Source organism: Arvicola amphibius, chromosome 9 (assembly GCF_903992535.2).
Source record: "Arvicola amphibius chromosome 9, mArvAmp1.2, whole genome shotgun sequence".
Classification (NCBI taxonomy): Eukaryota; Metazoa; Chordata; class Mammalia; order Rodentia; family Cricetidae; genus Arvicola; species Arvicola amphibius.
The window spans coordinates 104,123,444-104,140,608 of record NC_052055.2 but is presented as its reverse complement, the minus strand read 5'-3'; the positions used below and the strand labels follow the sequence as shown (position 1 = coordinate 104,140,608).

The 17,165-nt window shown below is 49.6% G+C and overlaps 1 protein-coding gene across 1 annotated transcript in view; it reads left to right on the top strand.

Moving 5' to 3' along the window:
- Positions 1–3,562: 3,562 nt before the first annotated feature.
- The window catches only part of Tspan15 (tetraspanin 15), a 43,985-nt gene continuing 30,382 nt past the window's right edge, over positions 3,563–17,165 (top strand). The window contains exon 1 of the mRNA XM_038344159.1: positions 3,563–3,755. Within this exon, the coding sequence (XP_038200087.1) occupies positions 3,660–3,755 (96 nt within the window). The 5' untranslated portion in view covers positions 3,563–3,659. The remainder of the gene's footprint in view (positions 3,756–17,165) is intronic.

The window sequence follows — 17,165 nt, the reverse complement described above, 5'->3', positions numbered from 1 at the left end:
AAACTCATATGGAGTGATGGGGCAGTCTTAATTTAGAAATGACGATTCCTAAATTCGTGGATCTACTTTCAATTCTGGGCAAAAGAAGACAATGGCAACCTGGACAGAAGGGATGTAAAAAAGGGGGTGATAATGGTGGGGGGGAGGTCCTGAGGAGGCAGGGAGGCACCAGGCAAATCCAGCCCCAGGGTACAATCATGAGGAAGAGTTTATCCCAGATTGCTCTGGAAGGAGCCAGGCTGGCATCTGTCTGGAGCTGGGGCTCACACTCATGGAGAGTCAGGATGGTGTGAGACCCAAATCCCACACTATCCTCAGCAGTGTGTGGTCTCAAGACCCTGTCACTTGACTGAAGAAGACTTTCTGATGAATGAAGATGGCCCAAAGATTGTGCACATGTACTTGGGGCCCAGGCTGGGAAACTGAGGAAAAGACTGGATGTCTGGTCTGGAGAAACCTCTCCTGAACTTTTCCAAACAGCTCCTCCTTCCAGAGAAGTGTGGTTCAGAGGTTTTTGTTGTTGTCGAGCAAAAGCTAACTGATACATTCTGAGATTCCAAATCACCACCATCATCATCACCATCATCACCATCTTCAAATGCCTGGACCTGTTCTTGCTTTTCCTCTTTGCCCTTTGTAAATGACAGGAACATCTACCTAGCTATTCAATGCAAAGGGATCCAAACCAAACTTTGGGATCATCCCAAACATCTGCTTCCTCACAAGCCGCCCCACCCACTAGTAAGCCCCGTCTCTTTACTAGACAAGTCCAATGTTTTGACATCACAACAGGACACCCTCATCTACAAAATTCAAGCCTGAGAACCACTGGGCAATGAACTATGTAATCAAGTTCCAAAAACAAAACAAACAACAACAACAACAAAAGCAAAAGTTTCTCACAAAGTTCTGAGTAAGTTTATGATTCTGTATCAAACTCAGTTCACAGCTACCCTGGGGTGTGCAGGGCCCTGGAGCTAGAAAACAGCCCAGTCCAGCCATTTCCACTGCCTCCTCCTTCTTGGCTCCTCCCCTCCTACTCGACCTTCACAGCTGTCTTCGAAACTACAGGTTAGATTCTGTGTCACTTCCCCTCATGAACCTTACTAGAGGCTTGCACTCTAATGGGAAATAAAGTCTCTTTGGTTTGGTGTGCCTTCAACTGCTAGGCAGAAGCTGCCCATCATCTGCAAAGAAGATACAAGAATTTTTTCCTAGGCACTGGCCCCGCCGCCTTCAGCTTCTCCAGGAAGCTTGTGGAAGGGCCCTTGCACATGCCATTTCTTCCACTGGGAAGCTCATTGTATCATTAGCATACACCTGCATCTGAAGTTAACCTCTTCTGTGCTTTTGTACATGGGTGCACCTGTGTGTGTATGTGTGTGTTCGTGTTCCTATGTTGCATGCCCCGACATTCCCCACTCCTCAACGACATTCTTTTGTCAACATTTTTGAACATTTCCTTAGCGCCCTAGACTCAAAGCAATATACACATTTGCTGACTTACTTACTGACTAAGAAGCCGTGGTTGCTGGAGCTGGATAGAAACAGCCCAGCCTCATTGTTCCATAGATGGGGAAACACAGGCAGAACCATGGGTCCATTTGCAAGGCTGCAGATTTACCCAATGATGTCAGCCACACAGCATGCTGAGGTTCTTTTCCTTCCATCACGGTAACCGTTGCTGACAAGGGTAGCTCCCCTCTAAATGTCTCTGCCACGCTCTGAAGAAGAATAATCTCCACACGTACTCTGAGGTCCACACGGATATCCACAAAGCAAGCCTTCAAGAGCAAGTTGTCACAAAACCGGTTCTGCGACTTCAGTAAAATACCCAAGACTCTATTGTCCATCCTTGCTGGAAGGGTCTGCTCAAGGAAAGACAGGATCCAGGTAACTGACAGCCATATGCACCACCAGAGGCTCCCTCAAGGATTTAGCCCGGTGTACTGTCTTGACAGGGCTCCTCCGTTAAGTCTTTACTCTTTGGATCAGGAAGGATGATGTTTGAGATAGTTTCCACAGTCTATACCTAATTTGTTTACGTTTGTATGCTTCATAGTTACATGTTTTCCAAAAACAAAACAAAACAAAGAAGAGGCCTGGAAGGAAGGAAGAAGAGGCCTCAGCACTCAAGAGGGCTTCCTGTTCTTCCCAGGGATTTAAGTTTGGTTCCCAGCACCTACATCTGTTGGTTCACCGCTGCCTCTAACTCAAGCTCCAAGGAAACCAACATCCTCTTCTGGGTCCAGTGGTACTCACACACTCACGGCGGTCATATAAAATAACTATAATAAATCTTTAAAGAGAGAGGGAAATACAAAGATTAGCACCTGGCCAGTCCACCTCCACGACATTTCCCTCCTGTTCTTCAGCCCAGCTCACGGAACTTGCCTAAAGGTGCCATTCCCAGATTCACCACCAGAGATCCCACTTGGCACCTCGAGAGCTTTTGACTTGCAGCCATGCATTTAATTACTGAATGCCACAAACACAGATGGCCCGAGTTCTCAGGCTCTGGGATGAGCTAGGCTGGGCTGACGGACAGGAAAACAAAGTCTAGAATACCGCTGGGACCACTTAGTGAGGAAAATGGACTGATAGCCACCTGTGGCCTAGGCTATCAGTCCTGGAGGCTGGTCAGACCCCACTGGACTGTGGTGACGAAGAGGATTTCGTGGGAGAAGAAGCTCTAGGAGCAGGGCTGGGTGCCAATGGGGGATTTCCACAGTCAGTTGAGGGGAAAGGCTGGAGCAGATCCGTGTCTGGCAGGCTGCTGCTCCTGAGTTCCACCCTGGACTGCCGACTTTCCAGGATGCGGAGCAACGTTCTTACACAGTCACTTGCATGTTTTTGTTTTGTTTTATTCAGACAGTATCTCACATGTAGCCTAGGCTGGCCTGGAACTAACTATATAAACGAGGTTGGCCTCAAACTCAAGAGATCCTCTTGCCTCTGCCTCCTGAGTGCAGGAATTAAAGGAGCGCGTTAGGTTGTTAGGTAACAATTGCAACCCCAACTCACATTTCTTTTGTTTTGTTTTGGTCTTCCAGGCAGGAACTCCCAGTGTCCTTCTGGCTGTTCTGGAACTCACGATGTAGACCAGACTAGTCTCGAACTCACAAATATCCTCCTGTCTCCGCCTCCCAAGTGCTTCACTTGCACATTTAACACCGGCGCCGTTAGTCCCTACCTCTTTCTCACACTATTCATCCACAATAGTGGAGAGCACGCTTTATTGTTTTGAGGGTGCTAAGAAACTCAGGCTCTTAGGCAAGCGCCCTATCACCGGACTACGGCGCCAGCGCCCGAAAGCTTGCTTTCTAATACGGTAGTGGGCACGCTCACCTTTCCTGCCGTGCCTCTCCAGGCCACACGCTCCCACGCGGGGCTCCGGAGCGCTCGCTCCTACGAGGCTCGCCCCCTCCTCTCGCGGGGTCTGGGCTCTGTCTGGCGCTGAAGACACGCCCCCGACACGCCCCCTCGCTTCCATTGGCCGCCGGCATTGTCCGCTCCCTGGCCCGAGCGGTGATTGCGGCTCGCCTGTGTCAGTCCCCGGAGGGAGCGCGGGTGGCGGGGCAGGCCGCGGGACAGCCGCAGGTGGGGCCTGGAGCGGTGGCCGGACAGGGGCAGCCCCGCAGCCCCGCGCGGGAGCCACGATGCCCCGCGGGGACTCGGAGCAGGTGCGCTACTGCGCGCGCTTCTCCTACCTTTGGCTCAAGTTCTCGCTCATCGTCTATTCCACCGTGTTCTGGGTGAGTGATCGGGATGGAGTCGAAGGACCGGGGGTTGGGGGAGGAGGGTATGGATTGGCCCACGCTCCTTTGAGGGTCCCCACACCCTATCCGAGGTCGGGTCCAGCTTTAGCCCCTCCAGGGAGGGGGCGGCTCCAGCTCTGCTGGGTTTCAGCCGTCCAGTCCTCAGCTTTAGAGCAGTTGCCCCAGGACGCCACTTTGTCCACCTGTGCTGCTGCTCACCTATGAGCACCTGCTTGATGGGATCTGGTTGTCAGCCGTGCCCCCTGTTCATCCTTTGGCTGCTCGGTAGGCTCTGGGTACGATGTTGGCCGCGCCCACCACGCCTGTAGGGTGTGACTGCCCATAAGCATTGCAAGAGGTCAGCTTTTGTGCTTGTGGCCCTTGCTATTACTTGCCTGAGCCCTCTCTCCCGCCAACAATGGTTCCCTTGGGCATCTTGCTTTACTTTGATGGGAGGAGGATGCACTTGCCTTTTTGTTGGAGTGGGGCATTCCACCGTGTGCCTCCTAGGTCACTGTCTTTACAAGTTCTGGCATAGATCAAGATAGCAGACTTTGAAGACTGTCCGCCACATTCTAACTGAATAATCTGGAGAAATTCCTTCATTTCTCTGATCATAGTTTTCTCATCTGTAATTGGAGAGAGTAATTAGTAAACCTTTGGATGGTTGTGGAAATAAAATGGAAGTAGTCCAAGATGAAATCATAAACAGCTCGAAAATGGGAGATAATAACATTATTTTTGTTGTTGTTGTTGTTGTTGTTTTGAGACAGGGTCTCTCTATGTACCTACCTCTGTCACCCAAGAGCTGGTATTAAAGTCATGTGCAATCACACGTAACTGTTATTATTGTTGTTGTTGTTGCCTTACTGTAGCTCAGTCTGGCTGGTAGTAATGGTGGTAGTGGGGTCTGTGTGTGTGTGTGTGTGTGTGTGTGTGTGCACGCGCGCATGTGCGTGTGCACCCATGCGCTCTTTTTCTTTCTTTTCTTTTTTTCTTTTCAGACAGGGTCTTATGCATTTCTGGCTGGCCTAGAACTCACTATATAGTCCAGGATAATCTTGAACTCAAAGTAATCCTCTTGCCTTAGCTTCCCACGTATTGGAATTACAATTGCAAGACACTATGTCTGGCATCATCAATATTATTATGAGCAAGAAATCTAGACACGAATGGTATAAGCAATCCTATGGGATTTTCTTTTTCTTTTGGATAGGGTCTCATGTTGTCTAGACTGGTCCCAAACTCTCTGTGTAGCTGACAATCACCTTGAATTCCTGATCCTCCTGTTTCTACCACACTGGGTACTGGGATCACAGGTGTATGCCACCACCCTTGGCTTACTTTAGAATAACCGGACCTCAGTCTAAACATGAGGATATCTGTCCACAGGCTGGCTCTACCCTCACCTTTAGAAAATAGGTCCCTCCCACCAGTGTATACTTAGATAGTCTTGTTTGGAGATCCCAGAGGGTCCCCTGAAAATAAGTTCCTCCCTCCTTTCTTCCCTCCCTCCCTGTTCTTTCTCTCTCTCCGTCTTTCTTCTCCTCTTCCTCAGCTCCCCATTGCATCTCTTCTGTCTGCAGGAGCTGTTGGGCTGGCCATCAAGGCTGACTTTGAATGGAACCCCTTTGTGAGGCCACCCTGCTCCAGCCAGCAGATCTCGATTCTGGTCCTGCTATATCTCTGACTCACTGGCATATCATAGGCAAATGATATCTCTGTTTTGGGTCTCAGAACTGTTCATTCTAGTCTGTGGCTAGCTTCCAGCCGAGTCCTCTGACTCCAGGTACCCTGAAAGAAAGATAAGCAGCATTGCTAGGGCCCCAAGGGTGGAGGGTAGAGTGGAGATGGAGGCGTGGGATCTAAGTTGCAGGGAGGTTGAAGGTGGGGGTAGATGATTTGAATTGTAATTCAGTGATTCTCACCCCAAGTTGCATGAGAGAATTAAGTCTGTGGTTTCCAACACGACAGATCCTTGTGTCAGGGCACAAGTGTTTATTACACTTGTACCTTAGCTCCTCCCACACTCAGTGTGTAATCAGGGCTGAAAACAGCCAGCACTGGAGAACACGGTGATCCCCCTCAGTCTTGCCTGCCTATAAATCAGGTAAAAGGAAAGACTGCGGTAAAGGGTGGGAAGGCAGGGGTCCCAGTCCCTCTTCCTCCTCCTCTTCAGTGGGTGAGCCCTGGCCCAGTCTCGTCATACCTTCCTTTCTTCATCTGTAACATGGAAATGTGTTGCACCTGCCTTGCACCTTATAGCATCCCTTTTAGGGCCAGCCATGAGGGAGTGAACAAGGAAAGGGCTATGTGAAGAGAAACTGTGGTGGACTTCACAACACTCAGGAAGGTTTAAGGCCAGAAGATCCCAAGTTCAAAGCCTACAGAAGCTACAGAGCGAGTTTAAGGGCAGCCTGGGCAACTTAGTGAGACTGTCTGAAAATAAAACGTGAGAAAAGGACTGGGGGTGTGGCTCAGTGGTAGAGGAACCTGCCTAGCACGTGGAAGGCTCTGGGTTCAATCCCCAGCACTACAGAAACCCCGCCCACCGAAACCTCACCAGAACCGAAGGTAGACACAGTTTACACGAAAGCAAACGAACCTGCAAGGTCAGAGTCATTGCCCCTTGCAGCCCCCATAGACGCCCGCATGGGTTCTTGCTTTGCTTTTCTTGAGGCTGAACAGGACCCAGAACTTGGAACTTTTCCTCTTTAGCCAACTGAGCTTGCTGTACTCCCATCCCTGGCAATATTTCTACTTAAAAATATCTCCCTACCCGGGCCAAGAGCTCAGCTATGGGCAAGGCCGCTGGCTGGGATGGCTCCAGGTGCCAGAATGTGACTGCAGGGTGGTGGTGACCGCAGGTTAAGTAATTTGTCCGGATTGAGTTTACTGCTAATTGGAAAGCATTTGTGGAAAAACCCATTATCTCGATGATGCCATCTCCTGCCTCTCCCCTGGCAAGAGGATGTGTGGGGGCAAGGGTTACTCACTTTATAAACCAGAAGTGTAAGTGCTCGCATCTCTGTCTATAAAGAGGGAGGCAGTGGTGATGCACGGCTTTAATCCCAGGACTCAGGAGGCAGAATCAGATAGATCTCTGTGATTGTGAGGCCAGCCTTCTCTACAGAGCGATTTCCAAGACAGCCAGAGCTGTTATACAGAGAAACCCAGTCTCAAAACAAACTAATAACAAAAAAACTCCAACAAAACAAACAAGCAAAAAAACAAACAAAAACAAGGTGCCTGACCCCTAAGTCCTTTTCAAAATAGGATTTATTTATTTTTATTTTGTGAATAATTGTCTTATCTACATAGAGGTTTGTGCACTACATGTGTGCCCGGGGCCCACAGAGGCCAGAAGAGCATGTCAGATGCCCATAATTAGAGTTACAGATGGTTATGAGCTGCCAGGTGGGCTCTGGGAATCAAACCCAGTTCCTCTAGAAGAACAGTCAGTTCTCTTATGAGCCATCTCTCTAGCCCCAACCATGAATCCTTAATCTTCCTGTCTTTACCTTGAAAATCCTGGGATTGCAGGCATGAATCAGCATGCCCAGTTTGTAAATGCTTGTCTATAAAAATGATCATTGACAGAAAATACATGCAACCATGCACTGATTAAAAGTAAAATGGGAGCGTGTCTTAGGGTTCTCATTGCTGTGGCGGGGGACACCGTGGCCACAGCAACTCTTACAAAGAAAACATTTAATTGAGGTGACTCGCTTATAGTTTTAGGGTTCAGTCCATTATCATCATGAAGGGGAGCACGGTGGTGTGCCCGCAGATGTGGTACTGGAGCTGAGAGTCCTACATCTTGCCGGCAACAGGAAACGGACTGAGAACACTGGGCAGTATCCTAAGCATAAGAAACCTCAAAGCCTGCCCCCACAGTGACACACGTCCTCCAACAAGGCCGTACCCACCCCAACAAAGCCACACCTCCTAATAGTGCCACTCTCTATGAGATTATGGGGGCCAGTTCCATTCAAACTATCACAGAGGGTCAGGGAGATGGCTCAGCCTGATGTCCTGCATTTGGTCTCTGGAGCTCACTTAAAGGTAGAAGGAGAAACTGTCCCCACAGAGTTGTTCCCTAGCCTCACATATGCCCCGTGACCCGTGTACCACACAAATAGAAAAGAAGTGGGTGTTTTTGTCTCAAAATAAAAAAATGAAGCAGACGGCCAGGGGCAAACAGCTCTCCCCCTCCTGGTTTGTCTTAAACAGAGGAGACCTCTGCTACAAGTTTATAGTAATTTTTTTCCCTGAGGTATCCAAGGCAAAGGGTGGCCTGGGCACAAATATGCATATGCAGAGCATAATATTTATTTATATATGTATACACACATTATATATGTATATCTCTCACACTGCATAGAGAACTTGGGGAGTCTCCTCACCTTTTCATTTAATGCTTTACTGCTTTTGTTTGGGGGGGGGAGAGATCTTAGCTATCCCAGATTGGCATGGGATTCACAAAGTACCAGAGGATGACTTTGAACTCCTTCCTGATCCTCCTGGGTGCTAGAATTACAGATGTGTACCACCACACCCAGCTTATATGATGCTAACAGTTGAACCCAGGGCTTTGTGCATGCTAGGCAAACACTACCAACAGAACCAAATCACCAGGACTTTGCTCAAAGTAAGATCTTTGTAAATTTCAGTTAACTGCCACGGTCTGCCTCTGTCTTATTTTTTTTTTATTATGTGTGTTATGGTATGTGTGTGTTATGTGTTGTAGGCACCACATCTTGCATTTTGGAGGTCAGAGGACAACTTTATGGAGTTGGTTCTTTCCTTCTACCTTTTTCTGGGGCTCAGATTCAGATTGTTGAAGTTGTGAAGCAAGAGATTTCACCCACTGAAGCAGCTCATGAGACCGAAGGGGATGCCTCTTTCTGTTTGATGGTCTTAGAGGCTTCACTCTAGGCTGTGCCAAAGTTTATTTAATCTGGCCAAAGCTGGGGAATTCTGTGGTTGTTTCCAGTCTGCTGTTGCTGTGGGTAATACGGGGGTAACTGTATTTAAGTTTGACTATGTATGTGTATGGTAATTTTCGACTCTGTATTTAAGTTTGAATATGTTTGTATATGGGGTAATTTTCAGGAGAATTGCTGGGGTGAAGGGCATGTGGATGCGTGTCTTGGTACGGAAATCTATACACATATGTGCTTCTATTCTTTTATAAAAGCTAGCTGTGTGCCTGTAGTCAATGCTTTCCCAGTAAGAAAGGACAGCTGAAGCCAGGAGTCCCCTCCTGCCCTCTTCACTCATCCCAACCTTATACTGCCGCAGTCATTTCTAGAACTTAGCGCCTTGGAGAGCAGCAATGCTGATCTGGCTTGGGCACTGGCAGATTTCCTCTCCCTCTTTGCCCTTCCTTCTTGCACTCTGCCATTGAACTAGACCTGCAGCCCTTAAATTCTGATACTATTAAATTGCCCTGTATAGAAACAATGTTAATTATAATGTTATTTACTTATATTTTTTTTCCTCTTTCTCTTTTCTTGAGACAGGGCTATATTCTGTAGCCCAGACTACCCTTGAACTCATGACAGTCTTTGGGCCTCTCATCTTCCTGAGTGCTAGTATTATAGACATGTATCGCCATGCCTAGCTTAAACTGGCTTACTAACTAACTAACTAATTAATTTAGAGACAGGTTCTCACTATGTAGTCCTTGATGGCCTGGCTGAAGACTAGACTGGCCTTGAACTCACAGATCCTCCTTCTTCTCCCTCCTCCCAAGTGCCAGGATTAAAGACGTGTACCGCAGCACTCAGCCCAATTTTATTTATGTCTTGAGACAGGATCCTATGTAGTAGTCCAGACTGGTCTCAGTGTAGTCCCAGCTGACCCTGAAGTTGCTCTGAATCTTAAACTCTGGATCCTCCTGTCTCCACCACCAGAGTGCTGGTGTCACAGGCACACACCACCTCACCAGCCTTCAATTTATTTTAAAAGATGACGTTTCTATGACTACTCCCCGTGGGAAACCAGTACCCCATCACAAAAGCAGACAGCAATAAAGGCACATAGTTCAGGGAAACGGGGGACAAGGTTATAGCATCCTGGCTTGATGTGGTGGTGGCTGTTGAGGGTCAGGACCTCTATGCTCCCTCTGTGATCAAAGGCAGGTTCAAAAGTGCCTGCGGTCTGAGGGCACATGTGCTAAACATAAGATCCTAAGCCACCTATCCTGGTTCCCCTGGCTCACAATGAGGGTGCTTCTTGAATGGATGTGTTCAGGATCACCCCTGCGGAGCTGGCCTGAGCTCCCAGGTTTCTCCTCGCCATCTCCCCAAGCTGTCACCGTGAGTCTCATCCAGAGGCACCCAGAGGCTCCTCTTCCATATGAAGGGTGAATTATTGTAACACAAGTGCCCTGAGACCACAGGGGCCACACCTCTAATTTTAGCATTGCCCAGAATGTCCTGAAGATCTTTTTACACACTGCCTTTTCTTGCTGGGCTTTGGGCTCTGGGAGGTCACAGGCGTGGCTCTGCATGGCAGGTTAGGGCTGAGCGCACAGGAGGAGGAGGAGAGCCTAGAGCGAGAGAGTGATGGAGTTTCACCTGTGCCCCCAAGGCCAGGATCAGACCGAGGCTAGAGCTGAGCCTGGCAGCTGTGCATGAAACCCTGATGTTGGTCAGTTTTCAGCGGGGCTTTGAACTTGAAGAGGGCTAAGCAGAACTCGCCGTCAGTCGCTGGCTGTCTAGAAAGCCAAGCCTGTTGGGTTTCCACTTGTGTCAGGGAGTGTGTGTGGTGTCCCTGAGGAATCAGGAAGAGAGGAACCCGCTGTGGTGGTGGCGAATGGGGAGGATAGGTGGCAAGCGTCATGAGTGCAGGAGGAAATAGGAACAAATTGCCTTCTTAAGAATGGGCCAGTCTTCCAAGGCATGCTTCTGATTCTTTTTTGGTTTTAAAAGTTTATGTATTTGTTTATGGTGTGTGTGTATGTACCTGAGTGAGTTATGCACACAGCCTGTGTCTGTGTGTGTGTGTGTGTGTGTGTGTGTGTGTGTGTGTGTGTGTGTGTATATATATATATGTCCGAGGGGGCCAGAGAGGGTGTTAGAGTCGTTGAAATTAGAGTTCCAGGCAATTGTAAATTGCCCAATATGGGTGCTGGGAACAACCTGGGAGCAGCAAATACTCTTAACCACTGAGCCATCTTTCCAGCCCCCTTCCTTTCCCTTTTCTTTTTATTGAACCTTTTCTTTTCTTGACAAGGTCTCATATAATTCAGGTTTCAAAGTCCTAAAGTAGCTGAGGGTGGCCTTGAACTTCTGGTCTTCCTGCCTTCACTTCATAAGTACTCACATTACAAACATGCACCCCCATGCCCAGTTTTCTATGTGGTGCTTGGGACTGAGTCCAGGGAGGGCCTTGTGCACACCCAGTAAAAGTTTTATCAGTTGAACTGGATCCCCACTCTACAGCATTTGGATTCTTTTGCTTTGCTGTCATTGAGCGCGAACTCTGCACCCGGCTACACCTCTGCAGATTTCCCTGGGCTCCTGTTGCTTTATCTGCAAAGTGGATATTAGAACAGAGCACGCCCAGAGAGGACGGAGAGTAACTGGACTGATATGTAAACGAGCAGGGAGCCGGGCCTGGCACCGCAAACACTCCACTCCTTATACACACAGGGCACTGCCTCGCACACTCCTGCCCAGCATGCTCCTCCTTCCTCTCCCTGCCAGGTGCTTGACAGCCACCCTGGGAGAACAAGAAGGATCCAGAAGAAATCAGAGCCGGGAGTGAAGGGGGTGGGGGGCTGCTTCAGAACCCTCTGCCAGACCAAGGAATAGGTGCCCGCCCACCACCTTCATGCCCTCCCTGTTCCTGTAACTCAGGTCTCCAGGGTAAGAGTGGGAGGTGGCCTCTCCGGAAGGAGTCACCCTCCTCCCACTGTGATGTCGGTGAAGTCAGACTGAATGAAAGCAAAGTGGCTTCTGACAGATTTTCATTGCTGTTTGAGACAGTATATCTAGCCCAGGCTGGTCTGGGAGTCTCTATGTAGCCCAGGCTGATCTGGAGCTCCCGGCCATATTCTTGCCTCAGCCTGCAGAGTGCTTCCGGTGTACACATCCAGGCTCTTGCAGAGTTTTATTTTGAAAAGAGCTCTGTTTTTGAGAAAATCATACCTGATTTTTTTTTAAAAAAAAATCAAGCAATTTAGAAACACATGATGAAGACAACAGTTTACCTTTGACCTCTGTCATGTTATAGGTAGATATTTTACTTCCTTAATTTTTTTTCTCCATGGTTCTTTGGGCAGGGCCAGTTTCACGGTCCAGGAAGAGAACATAGTGAAACCCCAGCAGGAAACCAGTGGCCTTCACCTTGGAGAAGCTTGCTATGCTTAATGGGTAGTGGGGGATGGCCCACAGCCTGGGAGCCTGGGTCTCCCTCAGCCGGAGCCAGGGTGGGGCAGGATTTCACCTTCCAGCGCCCCCCTCTCCCTTGTACAAAAGAGCAGCAAAGGCTCCAGGATTCTACACCAGACCCCTCTCCCTCCTGCAGAGGAGTGGCTACCTCAACCTGCCAGACCTGGCCTAGCATCTGTGGCTTTTGGTTCTGAAGAAGCAGGCAGAGCCAGCCACTGGTTCCCTGTCTTCTCTGTAGGTGACTCACAGGGACACCCAGGGGTGGAGCTCAGAGGAAACCAGATAAGGGACTGGTCTTGACATTCCTGTGCCAGCTTGCTCCACCTGAGGCAGAGCTATCTTCCGGGTGAGCTAGGTCACAGGGCATGGGGAAGAGGCTTTTCCAGAGGGAACTTTGGTCTCCAGATGGTTTGAGATGACACCTTGGTTGGGGGAAGGAGACTCTAGGCTAGACCAGCTATTCTTTCTAGGGGTAGGTCAAGGTGGTACAGCAATTCATTCTGTCAACAACTAATTGACACCTCTTGTATGCCAGGCACTGATAGTACAAGAAACAACTGAATAAGAAAGACTTTCCTGACAGACCCTAAGTGGACTTACTTTCTGGGCGGGGTGGGGGGGGCGGGAATCGGGGAGTCAGTGGGAAGGGCTAGCAGTCCTCTAGATGGTGTGATCAAGGAAGGCCTTAGCTAGGATCTGCCTTTTCAGCGAGACTGCAAGTGACTAGGGACAGCCAGTGGAGAGCAACCCAGGCAGACAGGGTGATAAGTGCAAAGGTCCCCTGAGGCAGGCAAGCCAAGGCCACCGCTGGCACAGAAGGAGCCAAAAGAAGCCAGATGTGGGTAAAGAGGGCGGCCGGGACTTGATTGTATAAGGAGTTTAGGGTCAGAGTCACTGAAAGGGGAGGATTCTTTGTCAAGATGGGTGGCAGGGGCCTGCAGGGAGACTTAGGTCAAGGTCGGCTTTTCTGTGTGACCTGGGAAAAGAACCACCCCTCTGAGGCCCCTCATCCATGGACAGCCCTCAGGGCTTTGAGAGGCTCCTGTAAAATTAAGGCTTCAAGAGATCCAGGAATGCTCACACCCTTTGCCTAGCTCAGAGAGAGCTGGGGGAAGATCTGTGTGTTGGAGGAGGCCGCTTTCTGTCTTCCAGAACAGGTGGCGTGGGTGTGGCCTCTAGCTGGGAGGTCCAGCCTGACAGGGGTTACAGGCTATAGGAGACCAGGCCCATCCTGCCTGTATTACTTACCTTCTTGCTGTGTCAAATCATCTAATAAAAGCAATTTCTAAAGAAGCAAAGGAGTTTGAGGGTGTAGTCCATCTTGGCAGGCGCTGAAGGCAGCGGGTCACATGACAGCCGCAGCCCGGAAGGAGGAGAGCAATGGACGCTGGTACTCAGCTTGCTCTTTCCATTTCATTCAGCCTTGGGCGCAGCGAACGCGATGCTGTTGCTCACTTTAGGCAGACCGGTCCCACCTCAGTTAAGTCAGTCTAGAAACTTCCTCACAGTCACGACTGGAGGTTTGTCTCCTAGGTGATTCTAGACCCTGGCAAGTTGACAGTCAGTGTTAGCTGTCTACTGCCCCTTTGTCCCTGGGCCTTGCCGTGTGCCAGCAGGGGCAGCAGGTCATACAAGGGGCATGTGAGTCAGGCTGTGTGAAGAATACTCCACCAGGCTCTGATAGCTGGGCGTGGCGTTTCTGGGGGTCCAGGACAGGGTCTGCACGGACTAGGAGTGTCGGGCAGGTAGCTGTCAACATGGTACACTGTTGTGGGGTATTTGTACACTGTGTGTGGGTGTATTGCTGTGATTGGGGTAATAAAAAGCTGAATGGCCAATAGCTAGGCAAGAGGTACAGGTGGGATTTCCGGGGAGAGAAAGGAAGAGGAGGAGGAAGCTAGACCTGCTGGAGACACTGAGAGGATACAGGAGGTGCAAGATGGAAGAAAGGTAGCACCACACGATAGAATGTAGATTAATATAAATGGGTTAATTAAGTTATAAAAGCTAGTTAGGAACAAGCCTAAGCTATGGGCTGAGCTTTCATAATTAGTAAGGAGTCTCTGCGTCATTATTTGGGAGCTGGCTGGAGGGACAGAAAAAGAGTCCATACGGTACCCATGTACCATTCTATGCTAGTGCTGTAGGCTGAGGCAGGCCTGACAGAGAAGGCAGACTCAGCAGAGAAGGCAGGCTTGGGTTCCTGGGGTTCATCTGCAGAGAAGACAGGATTTGTAGCCAGTGTGAGCTGGACCCCTCCAGCAGAGCTAAGGGCTTGTAGGGCTGGGAAGCCTGGAGGGAGGTTTCGGGTGTGAGCCTGGGAGGGATAGTGTGTGAGAAGGCATTGCCCACCCATGCTTCACCGCTGTGAAAGGCAATAGAACCCCCTTTCAACAGACAAGGTGCCCTGCAGCATGGCTAGGATGCTTAGGGAGGAGGGAGGGCTCAGCTCTGCTAGGGGCTAGGTTAGAATGAGGAAGAGAGTCTGTTTAGCTGTATGACCAGAGACAAGTTGGGGACAAGTTTATGTCTTGATGTTTGTTTTTTCTTTCCTATCTATCTATCTATCTATCTATCTATCTATCTATCTATCTATCTATCTATCTATCTATCTAAATATGGTCTCTTTACTTAGCCACTGCTGTCCTGGAACTCACTCTGTAGACAAGGCTGGCCTCAAACTTAACAGAGATCAACTTGCCTCTGCCTCTTGAGTGCTGGGATTAAAGGAGTATGTCACTATGTTTGGCTCCTTTCCATCTTTAACATTTTTTAAAAACGTCGTTATTGTGTGTGTGCCACCATGCCCTTGTGGAGGGAGGTCAGAGGACAGCCTTGCAGATCCAGTTCTCGTCTTCCTCCTTCATGTGGGTTCTGAGGATCAAACCCAGGCCAGACTGGCCTGGCAAGTACCTTTAGCTGCTGAGCCATCTTGCTAGCCGAAGAACTTAGATTCTCTTTTCTGTTGAAAGAAGGTAATTATTGCCTCGGAGTGTGTGTGGCATGGATAGGGTGACCCCCCACCCAGGATGTATGGCCAGTGACCATGACTCTCACTAGATACCATGACTACAGCCCCCTAAACTTTTCTTCACTTCTCTGGCTTCTTGGACCAACCATGTGAGCTGGGTAGGAACGGGAAGGTACCCGTTTTACACTCAGAAAGACTGTGGCCTGAGAGGGGGAAGTAAATGACTTGTTTGTGGCTATCTTTTATATCTGTCTCTGAGACGAGAGCTTTTTCATCAAGAAAACAATGCCCACTGTGTGTTTCCTTTTTCCCCCAGAAGGGACTTTCTCACCAAGAGACATACGTGTGTCTTGACTGGCAAGAGAAATCACTATGGGCTCTGGGAGTAGAAGGAAAACAGCCTTGGCAGAGGGAGTCTGTTTTTCCGTGCAAGAGCTGTTCCACTTCCTGCCCTGGCCAGCTGCTTGTGCGCTCTAGAATGGGTGCTCCCTGTGTCTTCCAGGATGGTCACATGGCCCCTGTTTGCTGCTTTCCGGCCTTTGCCGAGGGTTAGTGCTTCAGATTCTCCAGCTATGCCAGGTGCAGCGGGAAGCCCTCACCCATGGCTGGTCAGAGTCACATCTGACTCACCGTGTGCCCTGGTGCTGTGCCAGGACCTCTGCGAGCCTGAGAACAGTGTGGCAGTGGGTATCCGGCAGTCTGCTGGACGCAGTGGAGTGAGCTGCTGGCTTCTCAGACCAGGTCACTTACCAAGGTCTGAAGTCGGGACCTTCTCCTGGCTAGAGACCTCCTGCCCTTAGAGGTTTCACAGACCCACACAGCCACACCTATCGTCAGAGTTGCTGACTCAGTGGATCTGGGGTGCCAACAGGTTGGGTCCAGTCACTTCCAGTTAAGGCCACATTCACATTCACAGGTTCCAGGGTGTGAGGTCAACTTCTCTAGGTGAATTTTTTTTCCTTTTTGTTTTTTTGTTTTTTGTTTTTGCGACAGTATTCTCTCTGTAGCCCAGGCTAGCCTGAAAATTGTGGGACTCCACCTCCCTTGTATTGGGATTACAGGTGTGCTCCGTCTTTGCTTCCAGGTGATCCTGATACCTGCCTACCTCATGTGTCTAGCTCACTTTTCTGCTTGGTTCTGACTTGGCCTTTGGCCTGGGGCCACTGCTCTTGGCTCAGCCTGGTGATGAGCCACTGTGAGGCGGGTGAGCTTGGCAGCACACTGAGACAGCTGTGGACTTGGGTGACTCAGGTGGGGCCAGTGGAGGTCAGGAGCCCTGGTGTCTGGAGGGACAGTTGTCAGAATTGGGCTTGGGGACCCAAAGGATGGTCACTCAATCCTTAACAGTCCCTGGGCGATGTGTGCGTAAATTTTCATTGGACCAGACCAACCTATGACCTATTTCTGTTTCTGGTTTTCTGGCTTTTTTTTTTTTAAAAAAAAAAACAGGGTCTCATCTCATGAAATCTGCTTTGTGACTGAGGATGACCTTGAACTCCTGACCTTCTTGCTTTCACTTCCTGAGTATTGGGATCGAAGTGTGCATCACTATGCCTATTTGTTCGGTGCTGGGGTTTGAACCCAGGGCATCTTACGTGCTAGGCAAGCGCTCGCCCAATGCAGCTCTGTCCTCAGCCCCCAAGCTTGACCGTTTGCAGCCAGGAAATCCCCGTGCTGCTTCTGCTCAGGTCCCATCCTCCTCCATTGTCTTTGTGCGGCTAACAATGAGGAGCTCTTCCGCCTTGCCTGCCGCTCCCAGCTCAGCCACTTTCTAGCGGGGCTTGCATGTGCAGCCCTCTGGGAGCAGATGTTTGTCCCTACCCTGTTCCTGTGAAGAGGAGTCCGGGAGGCCAATTGGCTGGCGGAGTACTGACTGCCTCGCCTGCTGCAGGTGGAAGCTTTTGTTCTTCAGGGGACACCTCTTTCTTTGAGCTTTGAGGTGGCCCTGGCGGGTGGGCCACTCCTTCACTCATCAAACTTTTTTTTTTTTTTTTTTTTTTTTTTTGCATCTGAGAGTTTTGGAGTCCTCTGGAA